This window comes from Corticium candelabrum, chromosome 8 (assembly GCF_963422355.1).
Source record: "Corticium candelabrum chromosome 8, ooCorCand1.1, whole genome shotgun sequence".
Taxonomy (NCBI): domain Eukaryota; kingdom Metazoa; phylum Porifera; class Homoscleromorpha; order Homosclerophorida; family Plakinidae; genus Corticium; species Corticium candelabrum.
Genome location: NC_085092.1, coordinates 7,191,802 through 7,209,944, shown reverse-complemented (window position 1 = coordinate 7,209,944; position 18,143 = coordinate 7,191,802). Strand labels below are relative to the sequence as shown.

The 18,143-nt window shown below is 41.6% G+C and overlaps 3 protein-coding genes across 3 annotated transcripts; all 3 read right to left on the bottom strand.

The window, feature by feature from the left end:
* Nucleotides 1–4,287: 4,287 nt before the first annotated feature.
* Nucleotides 4,288–5,250, bottom strand: LOC134182997 (cilia- and flagella-associated protein 20-like). Its single transcript, XM_062650440.1, has 4 exons — nt 5,209–5,250; nt 4,912–4,991; nt 4,723–4,855; nt 4,288–4,661 (listed from the first exon to the last, which is right to left on the bottom strand). The coding sequence occupies exons 1-4, from the start codon at nt 5,248–5,250 to the stop codon at nt 4,482–4,484; spliced, it is 435 nt and encodes a 144-aa protein (XP_062506424.1). The 3' UTR covers nt 4,288–4,481.
* On the bottom strand, nt 5,044–8,087 carry LOC134183318 (myotubularin-related protein 6-like). Its single transcript, XM_062650813.1, has 6 exons — nt 7,873–8,087; nt 7,167–7,327; nt 5,600–5,757; nt 5,414–5,542; nt 5,209–5,291; nt 5,044–5,134 (listed from the first exon to the last, which is right to left on the bottom strand). The coding sequence occupies exons 2-5, from the start codon at nt 7,192–7,194 to the stop codon at nt 5,280–5,282; spliced, it is 327 nt and encodes a 108-aa protein (XP_062506797.1). The 5' UTR covers nt 7,195–7,327; nt 7,873–8,087; the 3' UTR covers nt 5,044–5,134; nt 5,209–5,279.
* A 300-nt stretch (nt 8,088–8,387) lies between these two features.
* Nucleotides 8,388–17,795, bottom strand: LOC134182996 (uncharacterized). Its single transcript, XM_062650439.1, has 5 exons — nt 17,732–17,795; nt 17,592–17,667; nt 9,139–11,367; nt 9,037–9,081; nt 8,388–8,886 (listed from the first exon to the last, which is right to left on the bottom strand). Exons 3-5 carry the CDS (start codon nt 11,291–11,293, stop codon nt 8,510–8,512), a joined length of 2,577 nt encoding a protein of 858 aa, XP_062506423.1. The 5' UTR covers nt 11,294–11,367; nt 17,592–17,667; nt 17,732–17,795; the 3' UTR covers nt 8,388–8,509.
* Between the last annotated feature and the right edge of the window lie 348 nt (nt 17,796–18,143).

The following is an 18,143-nucleotide window of genomic DNA, read 5'->3' as shown; positions in this document are numbered from 1 at the left end:
TAAGGTAATAGCATTTTGTGGTTTGTGGTTTATCAGATACGCTAGTGAAGAAGCTGGTGACCGTTGCCACGTAAAATTTTGTATCTCTATGTAGAAGTAAGTTGCCAGCAGGATTTTCCCGAGAAGCCTTCTAATATAAACCTTTGTTATCTACACCTTCATTTGGTCCTTGGTATTTAGAGCAAGTAATCGGTCCTAACACGTTGGCTACAATGATGAAAGTGATGACAGCCGAAGCCGGTCTTCCGGTTCGAACCGACCACGCTCTTCGAGCTACTAGTGCGACGAGGCTGTTTCGAGCGGGAGTTCCTGAACATGTCATTCAAGGCAGAACCGGCCACAAGACCCTGCAAGCACTGAGACAATACCGAGAGCCATCCGAATTGCAGCAAATGGCAGCGTGCTAAGTTTTTGGATAATGGCCATGCACACACAGATTACACTGACGCAAAGTCGAGGAGTCGGGAGAGACACGAAGTAGTCCAGGTGGAACAGCCGTCTGAAGCGGAAAGAGAGAATCCATTTGTCATTTCTGACTGCGTCTTTACAAACTGTAGTACTGTGAACATTATTATTGGTAAAGAGTAAGCTTGTAATCTAAAATAGGTACGCCTATCTAGTGATTGCTAGTTTGTTTTGGTTTTCGCTATTCTTTGTTTTAAGTTAGTTGTGTTTTATGTCAGTAATTAGTATACAGATATTGACCGGTCAATAAACGTTTATTGACCGGTAAATATACAACATGTGGTTGAGTTGCTATGGCAGGAGTGTAATATAACGAGAAAAAGAAGCCTAGTAACGGCGGAATAAACACCCACAAGGGCGTAACTAGCATTAAAAGTTTACCGAGGCAAGTTTGTATAAATTTGTTAATTAACGTCTAGGTTTCTCAGTCACGTGAGTAGCAAGTGCTTCACGTGCCGCGAACGTGCGCTAGCTAAGTGCGAGAACGGTGGCGAAAGAGGACTTCTTCTGTTCGGTAACCCGTGCAGAATTCCCGGTCTTTTCTGTTATCTACTAACTGATACGTATAGCAAAATTTTTGCTACGCCACACCCATTTTATTTACCGAGGCAACTGCCTCGGCTGCCTCATGCCTAGTTACGCCACTGACCCAAACATGCAACAAATAATGATAATGACAATGAATAGACAAAAATTAATAAAATTTACGTTAATATTCACAATAAATACACACACACACACACACACATCTATGCAAATATATACGCTCGTAGCTCTGAAGCGACGGTGTAAACACAGCTTCATTTACTAGTTAGCTACGAGCATAAAAGAAGGACATCACAATGAATGGTGGACTGCTTCGCTAGAAGCTTACTCTAAACGGGCTGAATTGACTTCCGGTCTGTCTGTCGGTATGTCGCTATGTACCTACCTACCTATGCTTGTTTGTAAGCGTATGTCACGCTTGGGGAGTTTGTCGAGCCAATCAGCAATCGTTTGGGACGTAAAACGTAGGTGACGTAATGCTAGCTTGTCAGCGTGAATCACTCTCGGGAATTTATTGAGCCAATCGGCAGTCCTTTGAGACACCACAATGGGTGACGTAACAATCCTGCGCATTATGAGAGAAAAGCCGAGATGTCATATCCATAGTAAAACGTTAATTAATTAAACCATCTTCAAACTGAGAAGCGCAGAGTAAATCAGGCTACAGTTGTACGCGTCTGTTACATTTTTACAAAAGAATCGCAAAACAAACGAATTCATCGTTTTTCAAGAAGCCAAGCGAAGGTCCCATGGGACAATGCATGTACAGTAGCGTTGCGCACGACCGACATGTCATCCGCCATCTTCAAGAGAGCACTAGGTTTTAGCCGTAAGTAGGACTGATGATGAACGATCGACGTCGTCTTGCAAGAAAAGATTTCTAGGAAACGTTGCGCTGCATGCTTTCTTCTGGATCCGGTCGCTACACATACATGTCGCTTCACAGTATTGGCCGTGCACGTACATCTGTCTCTACGGTAGCTACGACCAATAAATTTTAACGGAACGAGAAATGATAGCAACGGATCGACGAAAGATGATGGCAACAGCTCGACGAAAGCATGATCATCGTGTCCACCCTAAGTGATCCAAGCAAAAGCTCTAGACATGCAGAATTGAGAAATAACGTGGATAACAAGCCCGCTTCGTGCAAGAGACGCAGCTGTCGGTCATGTGCATGTACTGAATTCGAAGTGTAGTGTGGGACATTGATGATATTTAGTTAATTATCTTTAATCACATCGACGCATCCCTGGGTTTTCAAAGAATTATACATTCTAGCAACAAGCTAATGATTAATTAATTAATGGTAGTGACTATAAATAGACAAAAATAATAAAATTTACATTAATATTCACAATAAATACACAAGCACACGCACACACGCTCGCATACACTGACACCACACAAACACCAAACACACACACACGCACGCAAGCACACCATACACAAACACACACACACACGCTCGTAGCTCTGAAGCGACGGTGTAAACACAGCTTCATTTACTAGTTAATTAATTAATTAATTAATACGCCATTGTTTATGTGTGATAACGCAAATAGAACTCACTAACATTATACTGTCATAAATTGCACGTGTTTTCTGTGTCTGTCTGTCTTGCTTTCAATCATTTTCCTTGATTTGATGCAGCAAGCAAAATATACAATTCCAGTAATACGTATATCATGTTGAACAGAATCTCGTTAGACTATTGTTTACAGATATTATTGTTCAATTCCATTGATAGCACATCGCTATACTTTACAGCACATTTACAAATAAATTTTAAAATAATGACGCAAAGATATGTCCCTAAATCGAAGTCACGTGACACATAATTACCTTAATTATTTGTTTGGATAAACGAGTTCTACTTTCTGTTCGCGTTGACTTTGCGCTCAGAAGTGACTAATGTATTTGTTTACCACACTCAGATGTTAAGTGATATCCCATTAATGGTTTTAATTACGTATATTCAGCTTATTAAATAATGACCATCAACCTACATTCTATCCTCATATGAACTATAAAGATACAGATACTGCACTGGTATCACTTTCTCTTGTTGCAATGAACTAAAATCTATAGATTGTAAGTTGTAACATGCATGTGTGTGTGTGTGTGTGTGTGTTATTTGTAGGAATAAATAAAATAAACAAATAGATAAATAAATAATTGAAATAGTTTTTTATTATTTTCAGCGTTTACTGAGTGATCAGCTGGCTAATTTAATATTTGACATCAACATTCAATAAACATTTATTTTAATTAATTTTGTATCCATAATGCACACGAGTCATTATTTGTTGTGAAGAAGCATCAATGTGTGTCATTTTTCTGTTACACAAATGTGTCACACTCATGACAACTACTTCCAGTAACAGAGACTGCTGCTCTAGAGAAAGCCACTTAACCTCTCTATTTAGTGATCCCAACCATAGAAACTGTTGTCAACAATACAGTCTAGGCTATCTTTCTTTTCTCTCTATTGTTTATGATATAGAATGTAGAATCTCTAGAGTTTCTTGATGTCACTTCTGCTCTGCTGCTTGAGAGACCGGCAGAAAAACTTGAATTCTGCTGGCAGTTCATCTTCAGAGTAGAGACGATCAGAGAAATATACTCTACGAATACGAGAGTTGGCATGAAGTTGGACTCGAAGAGTTTCACTGTAGTTTGTCCCATATGCCCTCCGTGTAAAGTCAGACAAGTTAAACAAGAAAGACAATTATGAATGAGAACAAAATACATTGCAATACCGTACTTGATTTTGGTCAAGTCTCAAACCATTAAAATCTTAATTAAACGTTGAAGTCAAGCCTTGTGCTAAAGTTTCGTGTCTGTAAGAACATTTCAATTCCCTTACTGCCTTTAGACCACTTGTTGACCACAGAACATTTACATTCTATTTGCCTACGACAGTTTGAAGCTCTCTAACTAACTGTTCCAAAACTGCAACTGAGTTACCAGTAGTTGTCAACTAGACAATTGCAGCCACATTAGAATTACTCAACTTTGAGTAAAGTAGCTACCACCCTTTATCAACCAAATCAATTAACATGTCAATATCTCAAGTAAAGCACTTTTTAGCTCATACTTTATGGTAGGTGCTGACCCCCTAAGTAGATGTTTACAAGTAGATGTAAGAGAATTAGTAGACTTGTACACATGCAACTGAGTCTTACACATCAGAAATTAGTTAGATGCAACTATTATGTACAAAATTGAAGACAATACAAACATCAATTTACCACGTGCTGATCACCTGTAAAATTCAAAATTCAGAAAAATACATCTCTAAGTCTTGTAGTCTTATAAGACTGAAATGTCTATAAATGTGTATAAATGTCTATAAATGTGTATAAATGTGTATAAATGTCTATAAATGCATCTCTCAGTACACTAGAATACAGTACAGTATGTAATACTAAAAGATAAAATCCACTGTAAAGTATTGTACATAAAGCTTACATTTCTCTCTGCACTAAACACAGTAGTAATATAAGCACGGCTACTCGCAATATCTGAACTTGGTTCCATCCCTCATCAAGTCTCATAGGCATTGTACATATGAATGGTTTCACTCTTGTTGTCGACTGATAATTGGAAGCTCTAAAACGCCGTCTAACTCCTTTATCATCCAGCACCTACCACCACAACCATTTCATTAAAAATGATGAAATAAAGCAGCAACAAAGCATCATATACCGTCACTTTAAAAGTGAAATATTTCTTCAAGTTCTTGATGATCATTACAAGAAAAGGTAGTTTTATGCCCAAAGTTTTCTTCTGTCCTTGTCTGTGACTGTGACTGTCTCCAGGGCACGTGATGTAAGTCGTACTGGCGTGTAAAATTATCTCATTACAAATTCTTTCATCACAGCAATTTATGGTTACCTGACATTTCTTCCCATAATTTCCAATATAAGAGACTGAATGTCATTGTCAGTTATCCGCTTAATGTGACCGTTTCTGACCTAAAATTTAAAATTATAAACATTATCCCTCAAAGGGAGCCCCTCCATCCAATTGTCTAACCTTTTATCCTAGATCTGCAACGACTTGCTACCAACATTTGTGCCTGTCAGTATCCTTCAACTCCCTTACTGCCTTTAGACCACTTGTTGACCACAAATATTAAATATTTATTTTTACATGCAGATTGACAGTTTGAATCTCTTTTAGTGTACTTACCTGCAGCTGAGTTAGTTGTCGACTAGACAATGGCAGCCACATTAGAATAACTTCCTCCCTTTATCACCTTATCAAAGTTCCACCTAACGGACAAACAATCAGACGAACAAACAGATCAATAAACAGACAAATAAACAAAAAATAAGCAAAAATAATTAAGTAAATAGACAGACACACACAATCCAATGTGAACTATATCCATCACCTGTGTCTTTTGGTGGTAATATGACAATGTTGGTACACTCTCTCGACTCCTAAACTTAGCACTGTCATTCACGACTTCTTCACTCACGCCAATCGGCACATACAGCCACTCAGGATACGTCTGACAAAGCTACAACAAACGGCATGTCACACCAACTCTCCACCTTCTTACACCAATCGCACTAACCTTGTAGTTCTCATTCAATGGACTGTAATGCCAGTAGTCGTTGGGAATGCCCATTCGACCAAACTCTTTATCGTGATGGAAAATAGACCGGCCGTCCTCGCGGCTAAATTTCTTCTCTTGTAGAGAGTAGTGAAATGCATATATCTCATCATATGAATCTACAACATCAACAGAATGACTCTCACGTAGTTATGTGTACAGTATATCACCCATGATAAAGTATAAATAGATAAATAAATAAATAAATAATAAATATATCATAAATAAATAAATAATAAATAAATAATAAATAAATAATAAATAAATAATAAATAAATAATAAATAAATAATAAATAAATAATAAATAAATAATAAATAATAAATAAAAAATAAATATAAAATAAATAAATAAATAAATAATAATAAATAATAAATAAATAATAAATAATAAATATAAATAATAAATATAAATACTAAAATTGTGCGGCAGTCGTTGACCGGCTGTACACTCCGTGCACCCAGGGTGGTCGAAGGTTACAACAGATCGAGTCAACATATCAGTCTTGTATTGTGGGGATTTATGCACATGGTACAGGAGTGTGATGCTAGGAAGTCCTCTCATTTGATCCAATGCATGGCCAGGCAGTTTACTGCACAGCTGCAGGGGAGTCTCTCTAAAGACAACAAGTCAAAGAGCCTGCATGGAAGTGGAACCATCCTGTGTGATGGTGTCTTCGAGCAAGCACCTCAGACGGATGCAAAATATTTCTGTATGGAGCGGTTCTTGTACAGTCCTGGAGCAGAAAACCAATGCATGGTCAGTATCGCCGTCTCACTGAGAAACCACCTACAGACGGCTGAAGCCATCCAATCTTCCTGCTGCAACTGAGGGACTGGTTGTTGCTGCTCAAGACCAAAGTCGGTGTTATGAGCACAACATTCTGCATCGAAATGTCAGTCCCATTTGCCGCTTGTGCAGTGTAGACATGGAAACAGTTGACCACATTGTGGCAGGTTGTAGTGCCTTGGCACAGACTACACAGTAACACCGATCGACACAATCAGGTGGCCTCCATTATCCACTGGGACATTTGTCGTCATTTTGGGGTTTCAGTGGAGAGCAGATGGTACCGGCATCATCATGATAGACTTGTGGAGACGGATGACATTACTATGATGTGGGATACAGTCATCCTTACTGCTAGAAAGATTGTTGCCAATTGTCCTGACATCTGTTTCAGAAATAAGAAGACAAACATTTGTCTTCTTATTGATATCAGCTGTCCTACTGAAGGTAACATCGCCAGGAAACAGGCCGAGAAGTCGACGAAGTACAGTGACCTGCGGGTGAAGGTAAGCACTGGTTGTTCCAGTGGTGTTGGGAGCACTGGGCACAGTGCACGTAGGTATTGCACGGTGGCTAGACATTATTCCAGGTCATCACAACCTGCAGCACTTACAGAAAGCAGTGCTTCTTGCATCCAGTCAAATACTACGTAGAGTCCCCTAAAGTCGGACCCTACGTAAAGTATCTATGCCTCTACATACCAACATCTTGTATCTTTGTTGATCATGCTTAACACTCACTTGGTTCAGAAGTGCACCAGAGTATCATAGAGGTCTTGGCATTCACGATCTTTAGCAATGATGAATGTGAATGATCTGAATGTTTTGTAGGTCATCTTCAAGGGCAAGCCTTTCGTGTTTAATGGTAGCGTTTCCACTTGTAAGATGTGAGTATGCAACAGCTAACCACAAAAACACAAATTGGAAGACACATACCACATAAACAAAATTCTGGTGCCTACAACAAAGTCCTAGATGTGACATACAAATACAAACAGACAGACACATGCACAAGCACCTGCACGCGCACGCGCGCGCACACACACACACACACACACACAGACACACACACACACACACACACACACACACACACACACACAGACACAGACACACACAGACACACACAGACACATAGACACACAGACACAGACACACAGACACACAGACACACAGACACACAGACACACAGACACACACACACACACACACACACACACACACACACACACACACACACACACACACACACACACACACACAATAAACAAAACAGGCAAACAGACAGACAACAGGAAACGCAACAAACAAATAAACAAAAGACAAACAAGCAAACAGACAGACAAATTGACAAACCAGTAAATGAACAAACAAACATACATACAAACATGTATACGTACGGTTACTGTACCCAGACAGACAGTATCCTATCACTCATTATCCTTACCCATGTTTCTCTTCCTACGGTTTGATTGTGAAAGATAAGATGGGTTGGTGTCACGTAAAGACTGCCTTTGTGTGTTTTCTTCTGTGAGAACTTGCTCTGCAAGTGAACGTCATCAATCTATTAAAAAACTACGACTTCTACGCTTATTCAACACAATACTATTACATAAACGAGTTTATAACGTGTACTAGTGTGCTTCATCTGAAGGCTCAGGAAATAACACTAACGCGCGTTAGCATTTCCTAACCTTGGACTCCCAAACACACAGGCATAAAATGTTGTAAATATTTCAATTAATTAATTAATTCAGTAATACGTAATTTCATGTGTGATAACGCAAATAGGACTCGCTAACACTGTACTGCCATAAATTGCACGTGTTTTCTGTGTCTGTCTGTCTGTCTGTCTTCCTTTCAATCATTTTCCTTGATTTGATGCAGCAAACGAAATATACAATTCCAGTAATACGTATATCATGTTGGACAGAATCTCGTTAAACTATTGTTTACAGATATTATTGTTCAATTCGATTGATAGCACATCACTATACTTTACAGCACATTTACAAATAAATTTTAAAATAATGACGCAAAAATATGTCCCTAAATCAAAGTCACGTGACACATAATTACCTTAATTATTTGTTTGGATAAATGAGTTCTACTACATCATAACCAAATATATCACATGCCTCCTTCCTCAAACCCATCTCCAAAAGTGTTTGAACAATCAAGTCACAAGTAGCTCTTTTGCCCATTGCCTCTCTCCATTCTTCTAACATGGCTTTAGCACGCAAGAATGGCTTTCTGTATGTATCAGTGATAACGTCCGTTTTCCTTGTAGGAAACATATCTGCTGACAGAAGAGACCCGAATTCCTCCCAGCTGTGAGATATTTTATGAGCAACTTTTACTAACAGCTGACAACTCAACTCGTCATCAAGATTACACACTTGTGACTGTTGACAAACGCCAGATGTTAGAGTTGACACACTCGAATCAGCAGATTCACTTTCTGAAAATAGAACAAGAGATGTTTCAATTACACCATTTCAGACATTATATGATTCATAGCTACAGTAGACAATCTTCATATTCACTACATGCTACTACTCAACTGTCAATGTACACAGTAAAACAACAACAGCGAGACAACTACACTCACTCGTTGTTTGCTCATCTTGTTGTCTATCACTTCCAGTTTCAATATCTATAAGGTAACATCAATTATATACTAACCATCAACAACACAAATAATCATATTTACCTAAACTTTCCCTTGAGTCATTAAACCAGATATCCAAAGTGGGAAATTGCTCTCGTGACACACGATCATTCTTCTGGTTTATCAAACTCTGTTGAGATGGATATTTATCAATGCACACCAAACAATCATCATCTATTGATTGGGTGTCTTCAGCTTCACTCGAGGGAAGATAAACACAGACATTAAACTTGAAGCCATCCAATCCTCGTTTCTTGGCCTCCTTGAGCTGATGAAAGAGAAACTGACGAATGATGCTACATTGACGTTTCAGCTCATCACGAGAAAACACTTGACGTGGAGAATATACTGTAGCAATGATGTAATGCAGTTCATGGTAAACCAGTTCCAGATCAAGCTCAAGATCATCATCCACATGAAAGACAGCATGACCTCTTTTCAGTTTGGGACGAGGATGGGCATATTCAGTGGCACAACGAGACACCAAGCGAAAGTAGATCGGCTCGGGAGTCGTGTCAAACCCATCAGGACGAAATATGAGAGAGGGAGGAAATCGAGTGGAGCCGGCCAGCTGTTGCCATGCCAACTTGTTATTATATCTCTGTTCAAGCAAGCAAGGAACAAAGAATGACTGTTCAACCTTCAGAACAGCCTTCAGCATCTCTGGTGAGGTAATCATAGGACAGATGACGTCGAATAGATGCAGCAGGTACAAGATGGACTCAAACTGACTTTGCTTGACACCTTTCTGCAGCAACAGATAGTGAGCCAATGACCATGACATCATACCTTCTTCCTTCAATTTCTTCAGATCTTTCCAAAGTTCTGGTGGCACGTTACTCTTATGCAGGACGGTAGCAAAGACAGTGAGAACATTGACCAGCCACTGTCGATCAGTGAAGACCTTCTTCTTTAACTCACTCACATCAGAATAAAATGCAATTGTGCTCAAACTTGATAAATACTGCAGTGCCGATCGACATTCTCTTCGTGTCATAATGTCACAGAATTTTCGAGCCAACTCACACACTTCTTCGATGTCTAGTATTTTGCCTTCGTTGTCATCCAGTTGAGACACTCTGCTCAACAATTTATCGAGAACTGCCCATGGCAAAGGAATAGCATCTCGTTGACTCCACAGTGACCGTACCATTGCTACAAATATCTCCTTCACCTTCATTAGCACCGGATCCGGACTGCCAGTGCCTGATCGTCTGTTGTTAACACGAAAAGTCAGTTTGTTTGGGTTTTTCTGCGCCAACATCATGTGACCACCAAAGTCGTTCTTCTGTACAATGTCTTGCAATATTTCTTCTTGTTCGTCTAAGAATTTTGGATCCATGTCCTTTGTTTTGTCTTGTCTTGTCGACATGGCGAATGTAACTGGTGCTTGATCAATGAAGCCCTGACCAAGAAAAGGACCACAACCCACTACTGGATGTGCCATCTTGATGGCATTCATGTAATAAGCCAACAACTCACGTCTCGTTGTAGGGCCAAAACGTGGCATGACCAACTGCTCGCTTCCTTGTTCTGGTCGAAACAAACATTGAGGTATGGGATCTGCAAGACTCTTTGTTCCATCCATCACTATCATGTAAGCGGTTGCACTGTGCTGACTGTTGTCTGCCATCAATGCTGCGTGTGTCATCAGAAACTGCTCTTGACCGCCGCGATCACACACTGTGATCAACATCATCTTTTCACTTTTTTCTAATGCAGCTTTGTCACGACGCAGTTCCTCTGCTAACTTTGCTTGCTCCTCGGTTAATTCTTTACAAAACAACAAATCACGTAGCGGCTTCCTCAACTCTGTCGTGTTGCCTTCTTTACTAGTTGCTTGTCTGGCTGTTGGTAAAGCTACCGTGTTGGTACTACCTGCTGGCTGCTGTTCTACTTCTTGGATTGTCTCTCCAATAGCTTCCTCTCCATTGTCGTTTTGTGTCTGCTCTGGAGCCTCAACTTGTTGTTGTCTTGCAAGAAAGCCTCTGACAAGAACTTGATCAATGATCTCTTCTTTGTCTTTTGGTTTCAGTTCCTTCCAGTTCGTGTTTGGACCACCTCCCGTTCTCATCACTTTCACGTCTGCTCCTACCGTACTTTCTCTCTTCTCTATAAATGGCTGATCTAGAAAAGCATCTCCCAATGTCGTCTTGCCTGCATCTTCTTCACCAAGCATGTCAATGTTCCCTCGCATTATTGCCAACTTTCCCTTTTTCACAGCAACTTCAAAATCAGCCTTAACAATTGGACCGAGACGATCAATAGCACCTGCACAGACAGAATGATGAAGACACTGACTTACAATAATGACTGCATAACAGCTACAATGTCACCAAACAACAAACACAAAATGTATGTCAATTAGAGACAAACTTGTATGACATCTCTGAATTCAATGTACACAAATCTTTGCTACAATGACATTGTAAAATAACATTACTAAAGTATACACAAAAATTTGGGCCGTGAAAACAGCTTGCATATAGTAACTTTGTTCCAGTGGTCTGGCAGCTTCATAACACTGTTTGCAAGGTGAGTCACCCGCTGGATTCTTGCAGTCGTGCGTAAAAATTCCTCAAACAAGTCACAGTCAGGGAGCCTTCAATCTGGGAATAGGTTGTGTGAGGTATGGGCATGACTACAGAAGAGTGGAGACAACATTTGCTGTGTAACTATCTATACCAGTGTAACAACTGGCATTGTTGTGTGGAATGACTCAGCATGCATGAGTTCATGACGTCTCGTTATTTAAGTAGCGCTGCACGCAGCTTTTTGCATAAAGAACATGCTGTAATGTTCTTTGTTGCCCAAAGTATCCAATCAAAGTTTGTGGCAGACAAAAACACCTTCACGATCCTATGCAACGATTGTTGGGTCATCACGTTCCTCTTGCTCCCTTGCTGCACCAGTTTTTTAATGTGGTGACCAAGAATGACGTCATTTGGATGACTGCCTCTTCAGCACTGGCACATAACATCGCAGCCAGGTCTCATTGATGTCAAGGTTTCTCTTTTGTACCTGGTGATGTGCTGCCGAGAGAGATTGACTTGACACGCATCCACTTCTGATATTCAGTCAAAGCATGCAAGACCCATTTCACTGCAGCTTTTCTAAGTAATGAGTGATTCCTCAGAATTCGATGGCCACATCCACCTGACACCAAAACATCCACGGCCACATCCTCACAACTCAAACGTAGATCTTCTTTCATAAAATACTCACACTTTAAACCTGATCGTCGTCTCGACTCACTAAAATGTCCAGTACGAGGCTCATCTTTGACCGACTGTCTCCTGGTGCCTCAGGAAATCTGGATCACAATATTCACATGACCATGCCAAATTTCCTACAAGAGTGAGCAAGGTTTCCAGGAGATCTGCCTTAGGGTTAGGGATAGAGTTAGTGGCTGTGCTTGCTCTCTGAGACCGTGCAGCAGTGTCGTCAGTCTTCCATGGTTGGGTGCAAACTGCCAGTTGATATCAAACTCAATTAATTTAAACCCAGTAAATAAAAAAGTGACATAACTCCTTCAAATCAAAAAAACAACAAAAGCAGTAACTGGACATGAATGGGATATATGCATGAATAGTCTGCCTTTAATTAATGAGCAAACAGAATCTAAGGCAACGAAAAAGTTACAACACCCCAAATTTTGAGGGGTTCATGGCTCCATCATGTCCCCCATAGCAACACTGCTGGACCTTGCCGGACTTCCTAGAAAATTTGGGACTGTTGTGTTTGATTTCCTGCCGTGTCCTATCTTCTGTGACAACAAAGTGAGTGAACTCTTGATGGCTAATTACGTGATTACTAATAAACAATATGAGATAAAAATTTCAGTTGACGTGCAATGAAGAACTCTAGTATATAAATGTGTACGTAGCAGTACTGTTGCTAATAATACAAACAGTTTATAACGAGTGTATCAAACTTTGAAATGACTTTCATAAATAATGTCTATTGTATGACGTCATTGGTTGGTTTACATAGTAAACGTACGCTAACATCAGGAGTAGCAGATTACAGAGGTTAGCCAAACCTTTGTAATGTCAATAGCTAGCAGTTCAACTATGTATTAATACAAATGACTGTGAGAACGTTGCATAGTTCGGTTAGCATTGTCTAGCTGCTAGCTTTCTTGATATGAGTAAGTGCACTAGTCGTTCAACCCGACGAGCATCGTCCCTCACTCTTCCTCGTTATCTGGAAGAAATTGCTTTGCTTTCAGACGTGTCAATTCGATTGCTCCTACAGCAATATCATCTTGTCTCCATTGCCTCAGACCGGAACGAATCAAGCGACTGTCCGCTGCTCTTGTTCCTACTGACAGAGCGACTACAACAACTACAGAGCCGTCAGCAGCTTTATCCACGGCGGTGACGACAGAAACGCCTACCATGGCCACGCAAATCGACAGCACATCACTAGAGACTGTGATCCAGTCAGCAGTACAAGCATCAGTAGCTGCCATGTCTCAAGCTATTTGTCCCATGCTCACCCATTCAAGATCCCGGTCAGGCTCTTCCCGCCACACCACAAGGAAGGACGCGGAGTCGCAATTGTGGAAACCGGAACAATGACAGCAGCCGAAGCTCTCGCTCATCCTCAAGGTCTCGATCACCACACAAACAATGGATTAGATCGACCAGTCGCCGTTCCTGCACAAGATCAAAAATCACGTCGTTCCAGCTCTCGCACATCTCTCGGCCACGCATGGACGGCAGCCGGATCTAGCAATCAACCAGAAAACCTGGATGTTATCTAGGAGGACAAGGAGGAAGATACTAGCAGGTGAATATGATGACTTTGACACCATACTTACTGAAGTACCGACTAACATAGCGAGGTCACCATGGCAATGAAAGCCTCGGTATCTAGTCCAAAGTGCAGGTATGTCTGCAACATCAAATCGTGGCTTCAGACTTGGTCTGCATATGCGGCTACAGTCTTTCTAGCGGATCCGGCGCAAGGTTACAAACTTATCGGCTACCAGTCTATAGTCGCTCAAGCTAGCTCGCAATACCAAACCTCAGCCTGGCTAAAATACAATAGAGCCTTTCGTTATTTTGCCAGCAGGACCACAAGCGTAACATGGGACACGATTGACCATCACAGGTCGTGCAGCAACCTCGATCACTTGCTATACATGCAGCCAACCAGGTCACATGGCAACAGACTGTGCACACACCGAGCAGTCCTTTTGTCCCCCCACGCAAGCAACCACATCTTCCGGTAACATCTTCAATCCCTCTTCGGGCAAACCCAAAATCTGCCGTCTCTTCAATGCTGGTAGATGCAAGAACCAAGCCTCACCTAGCCTGTGCAAATACCGACACGAATGTTTCATCTGCCACGACGATCACCCTGAGGTCACGTGTTCCTGCACAGGCCCAATAAACAAGCATAAACCAGACACTCCACTTCAGCCTGAGGTTTTGCAATGTCACTACACAATCACCCTGATCGTACGTTTGTTGAATCACTGCTTTGGTCACTACATCATAGTTTCAATCTTGGCTACACTGGTGCACATTACTTTCGTTTATCTTCCACACTCGAGCAAAAGGTTATTGTTCAGCAAGGCAGGGCTTAAAAAATAGGTCGTCAAGTCATCATTTGATGTTAAATTTTACAACGACTATAGCAGACGAAGGCTAGTTTGTAATGGCTTTCTCAGTATGCAGGTGAATAGCTGCACTGTACTGAAACATGTGCCGCTTCACGGTTGACGCTTGCATTGGGACATTTGTCGTACAATGACATGTACGCGTAGTAAATTATTACGCCAACAGCATATGTTGACAAACTGCTCATATACCGGATAATAAAACGGGGAGTGCGAGAACCATCTCAGGATTCCGACAGAGTACAGGCATGAAGTTTATGACCAGGGAGCACGTGACGAAGCAGAGGCAATGGTAAATCCTGTAGATCAAAATAGGGTAGATATGATTTTAGTAGCAAGAAAATGGACAACTTCCGCAATGTGATATGTGGAAGTCTGATTGAAACCCCGCCTTGTTTTGACAAAGAGAGGTGGTATGTGTTTAATCACTAATTCAATTAGCTATCACTATTGCAAAGATGTCTTAGCTCTGTCTAGTGTAACACGTCGTATCCATTGGCTCAGCGGTAATGTATGGATATGCTTGGTTGCATGCCATTCTGAAGTACGGAATACTGTGCTGTATGTTTTACTAGACTCGTACCCAGTCCTCTCCTCGCACGTGCTCCAAAATGGTGGTATACCACTAAACACCATGATTGATATCAACATGACGTCCTAGACTAAAAGTTTTGACGACATAAAATTTTTGGAAACTCTTCAAATGTCAACAACTAGTTGGACCAATTTTTTCGAGCCCTTGGATTTAGAAAGCGAACGTAGTGACATGGTTGACGCTTACAACAAACTCCCTCTGCCAACTCTCCACTGCTCTGGCATAGGTGTCGTTCCAAAGAAAAACGGTAGCTGGAGACTGATTATGCACCTGTCCTGGCAGACTTAGTATTAGCAACGGTGTTGACTCAGAGAAGTACCACTTGCAGTACAAGAAAATTGATGATGCCACTGCCTTCGTGAAACACACCGGTCAGGGTTGCTGCATGGCGAAGATGGACTTGAAACATGCCTTTTGTTTGTGCTCAGTCTGCCAAGAGGATTGGGACCTTTTGGGACGGCCAATACTACGTCAACAAGCGCTTGCCCTTTGGTCTACGCTCCTCAACGAGTGCCACATTAATTGTGTTCTACACTACCTCGACGATTTCTTCTTTGACGAACCTCACAACTCCACTTGCCATGCATCCATGACACGGGTGAAGAACAAAGCCCATCAGCTGGGCGTACTGTACTGATGGAGCGGAGCAAAGAAACAGGCCCGACTACAACCATAACTTTCCTAGGCATTGAACTTGACTCCGAGGTGCTGGTTGCTACGTTACCTCCTGAAAAACTGAGGGATCTGATGGATAAAATTCCCCAATGGCTGTCACACCGTAAGGCGACCAAGTGTGACTTACAATCCATAATCGGTAAGTTTAGTTCTGTATGCAAGGTCATTCCGACAGTCCAAAGTTTCTACGCCGACTCATTGACCTGACAAGCTCCGTCCAATTGAGTCATCACACCATGTCTACGTTAATAGCAAAAACTAGGAAGGATTTCCATTGGTGGTATTGCTTTCTCCCGTCCTGGAATGGGGTGGCAATGATGCCGGATGTCCATCTCTCTGCCACCGCAGACATGGAGCTCTACATAGATGCGCCCGGTTCCATGGTGACTGGCAGTTGTACTAGACGCTGGAATCGAGGAAGTCAATAGCATGGCCAGAATTGTTTGCCGTCGTCGCAGCCTGTTTGATGTGGGGCAAGCATTGGTCTGGCAAGCGGGTTTTATTCCACTGTGACAATCAGAGCGTAGTCGACTTATGGCAACACGACTCACCCCGCTGCCCCAATCTAATGGCACTCATCCGCTGCTCGCTTTTTTTACGGCGGCAAACATTAACTATACTGCCGTTATTAGACATATACCTCCCACTCCTTGCCTTCCAATCACTATCAAGATCATGAGTCAAATGAAATCGGTGCTGCGAGAACATCTTGACCTATCAAACGACGACCATCAGATGTACTGGGCCGCCTTTACCGTGGCCTTCTTTGGCTTTATTCGGTCCTTGGAATTTACGACTCTGAGCCCCAGCAGTTGTGACAAAGACCGAAAGCTATTACGCCCTGATCTCACAACCGACGACAACGGGTATTGGCTGCACATCAAGGCTTCTAAAACGAACCCGTTCTGCTTGGACGTCAACTCATTTATTAGACGAACACACCATTCAATCTGTGCGGTAAAGGAGTTGAAAAATTACATGGCCTGTCCTAGAGCATCAGATCTACCACTATTTGCACATGTAGACGGGTCATATCTGTTGAATTTGATGGTCTCAGTTTGTATCCCAGCACCCTGGTACACACGCAGTCTCCTGGCTCTCTTTGGGGTAGCGTGCCATTTGGAGGAGGGGCCTTGTTCAGGTCAGTCTTGCCCCAACACTACGTACGAGTGTATCTCCACTCAGGTTGCAACGTCAACGTGACTAACAACTTCGGTGCAAGCCAGTTGTCTCGTGTACGTCATTAAACGAATAGATTCTGTGATGGTGTGTTGAGCCTCCAACGTCAGCTTGACTGACCTCTTGGGCTTGACTACATGGTGGTTCTAACAGGTGTTGATCCTCCAACGTCACCCTGAGTGACCTCTTGGGTTCACACCACTTGTCAAAGCTCAGCGTATGACATGACAACTCTGGTTAACTCATTGTTCACAAATCCCTCACAGCCTGCCACGTTGCCCCATTGAAGCCCACACTGTCTTGTGTCTACGCGGTATCGCAACTAGCGGGCATGTTGCTTACAACACAGTAGTGTATTACGAATGATGTTAATGTCTATTGTACGACGTCATCAAATGTTTCTATTGTCTCACTTACTTGGATGATCGTTGTCAGCAACTGCAGTTGTACTATCTGTGATGTTTGATGCTGAATTTCCAGCTGCCACAGAACTCTAACATCACACACAACCACTAATCAATACACACAACCTATACTGTGTGACAATCAGCTCATACATTCTCATTCAATTCTTTCAAGTAAGAAATAATTCGAGAACGATTTTCTATAAATGAATCACTCCAGTCTCTATCACTCCAGTCTTTTTGCAACTGTTCTTCTGCAGCTTGTAATGGTGTTTGTCCTTCCTGTCCAATAATAGACAGTATTATTAGTGCAATGAAACATAACAATATCACACAAAACAAAGTACATATAATCAATAAATAGTTAACCAGCTTATTATCCAGCACATACACAATGCACAATCAGCATAGCAAGTGTGTGATAAAAGTGAATGTTAGAAAGACAATATGAATAAGACAAATGTCATGCAGTTGACTAAAAATCTCTTTAGCTGTCGTGCCACACAGTTGTAAAGCAACTCATTCTAGTACTGCTCATACATTAACTAAGCAAACTGATGTTCAC

What these genes read in the sequence shown, in the direction of transcription:
- LOC134182997 (XM_062650440.1), bottom strand. Translation starts at nt 5,250, where the DNA reads ATGTGGCTGCCATTGTCTAGTCGACAACTAACTCAGCTGCAG. An exon ending in ATTATGGGAAGAAATGTCAG is followed by an intron (nt 4,856 to 4,911) that starts GTAACCATAAAT and finishes TTTACACGCCAG; the next exon opens with TACGACTTACATCACGTGCC. An exon ending in ATTTCACTTTTAAAGTGACG is followed by an intron (nt 4,662 to 4,722) that starts GTATATGATGCT and finishes TTGTGGTGGTAG; the next exon opens with GTGCTGGATGATAAAGGAGT.
- LOC134183318 (XM_062650813.1), bottom strand. Translation starts at nt 7,194, where the DNA reads ATGATACTCTGGTGCACTTCTGAACCAA. An exon ending in CTGGTGCACTTCTGAACCAA is followed by an intron (nt 5,758 to 7,166) that starts GTGAGTGTTAAG and finishes TTGATGTTGTAG; the next exon opens with ATTCATATGATGAGATATAT. An exon ending in CATTGAATGAGAACTACAAG is followed by an intron (nt 5,543 to 5,599) that starts GTTAGTGCGATT and finishes CGTTTGTTGTAG; the next exon opens with CTTTGTCAGACGTATCCTGA.
- LOC134182996 (XM_062650439.1), bottom strand. Translation starts at nt 11,293, where the DNA reads ATGCGAGGGAACATTGACATGCTTGGTGAAGAAGATGCAGGCAAGACG. An exon ending in TGACTCAAGGGAAAGTTTAG is followed by an intron (nt 9,082 to 9,138) that starts GTAAATATGATT and finishes GTTACCTTATAG; the next exon opens with ATATTGAAACTGGAAGTGAT. An exon ending in ACAAGATGAGCAAACAACGA is followed by an intron (nt 8,887 to 9,036) that starts GTGAGTGTAGTT and finishes TTCTATTTTCAG; the next exon opens with AAAGTGAATCTGCTGATTCG.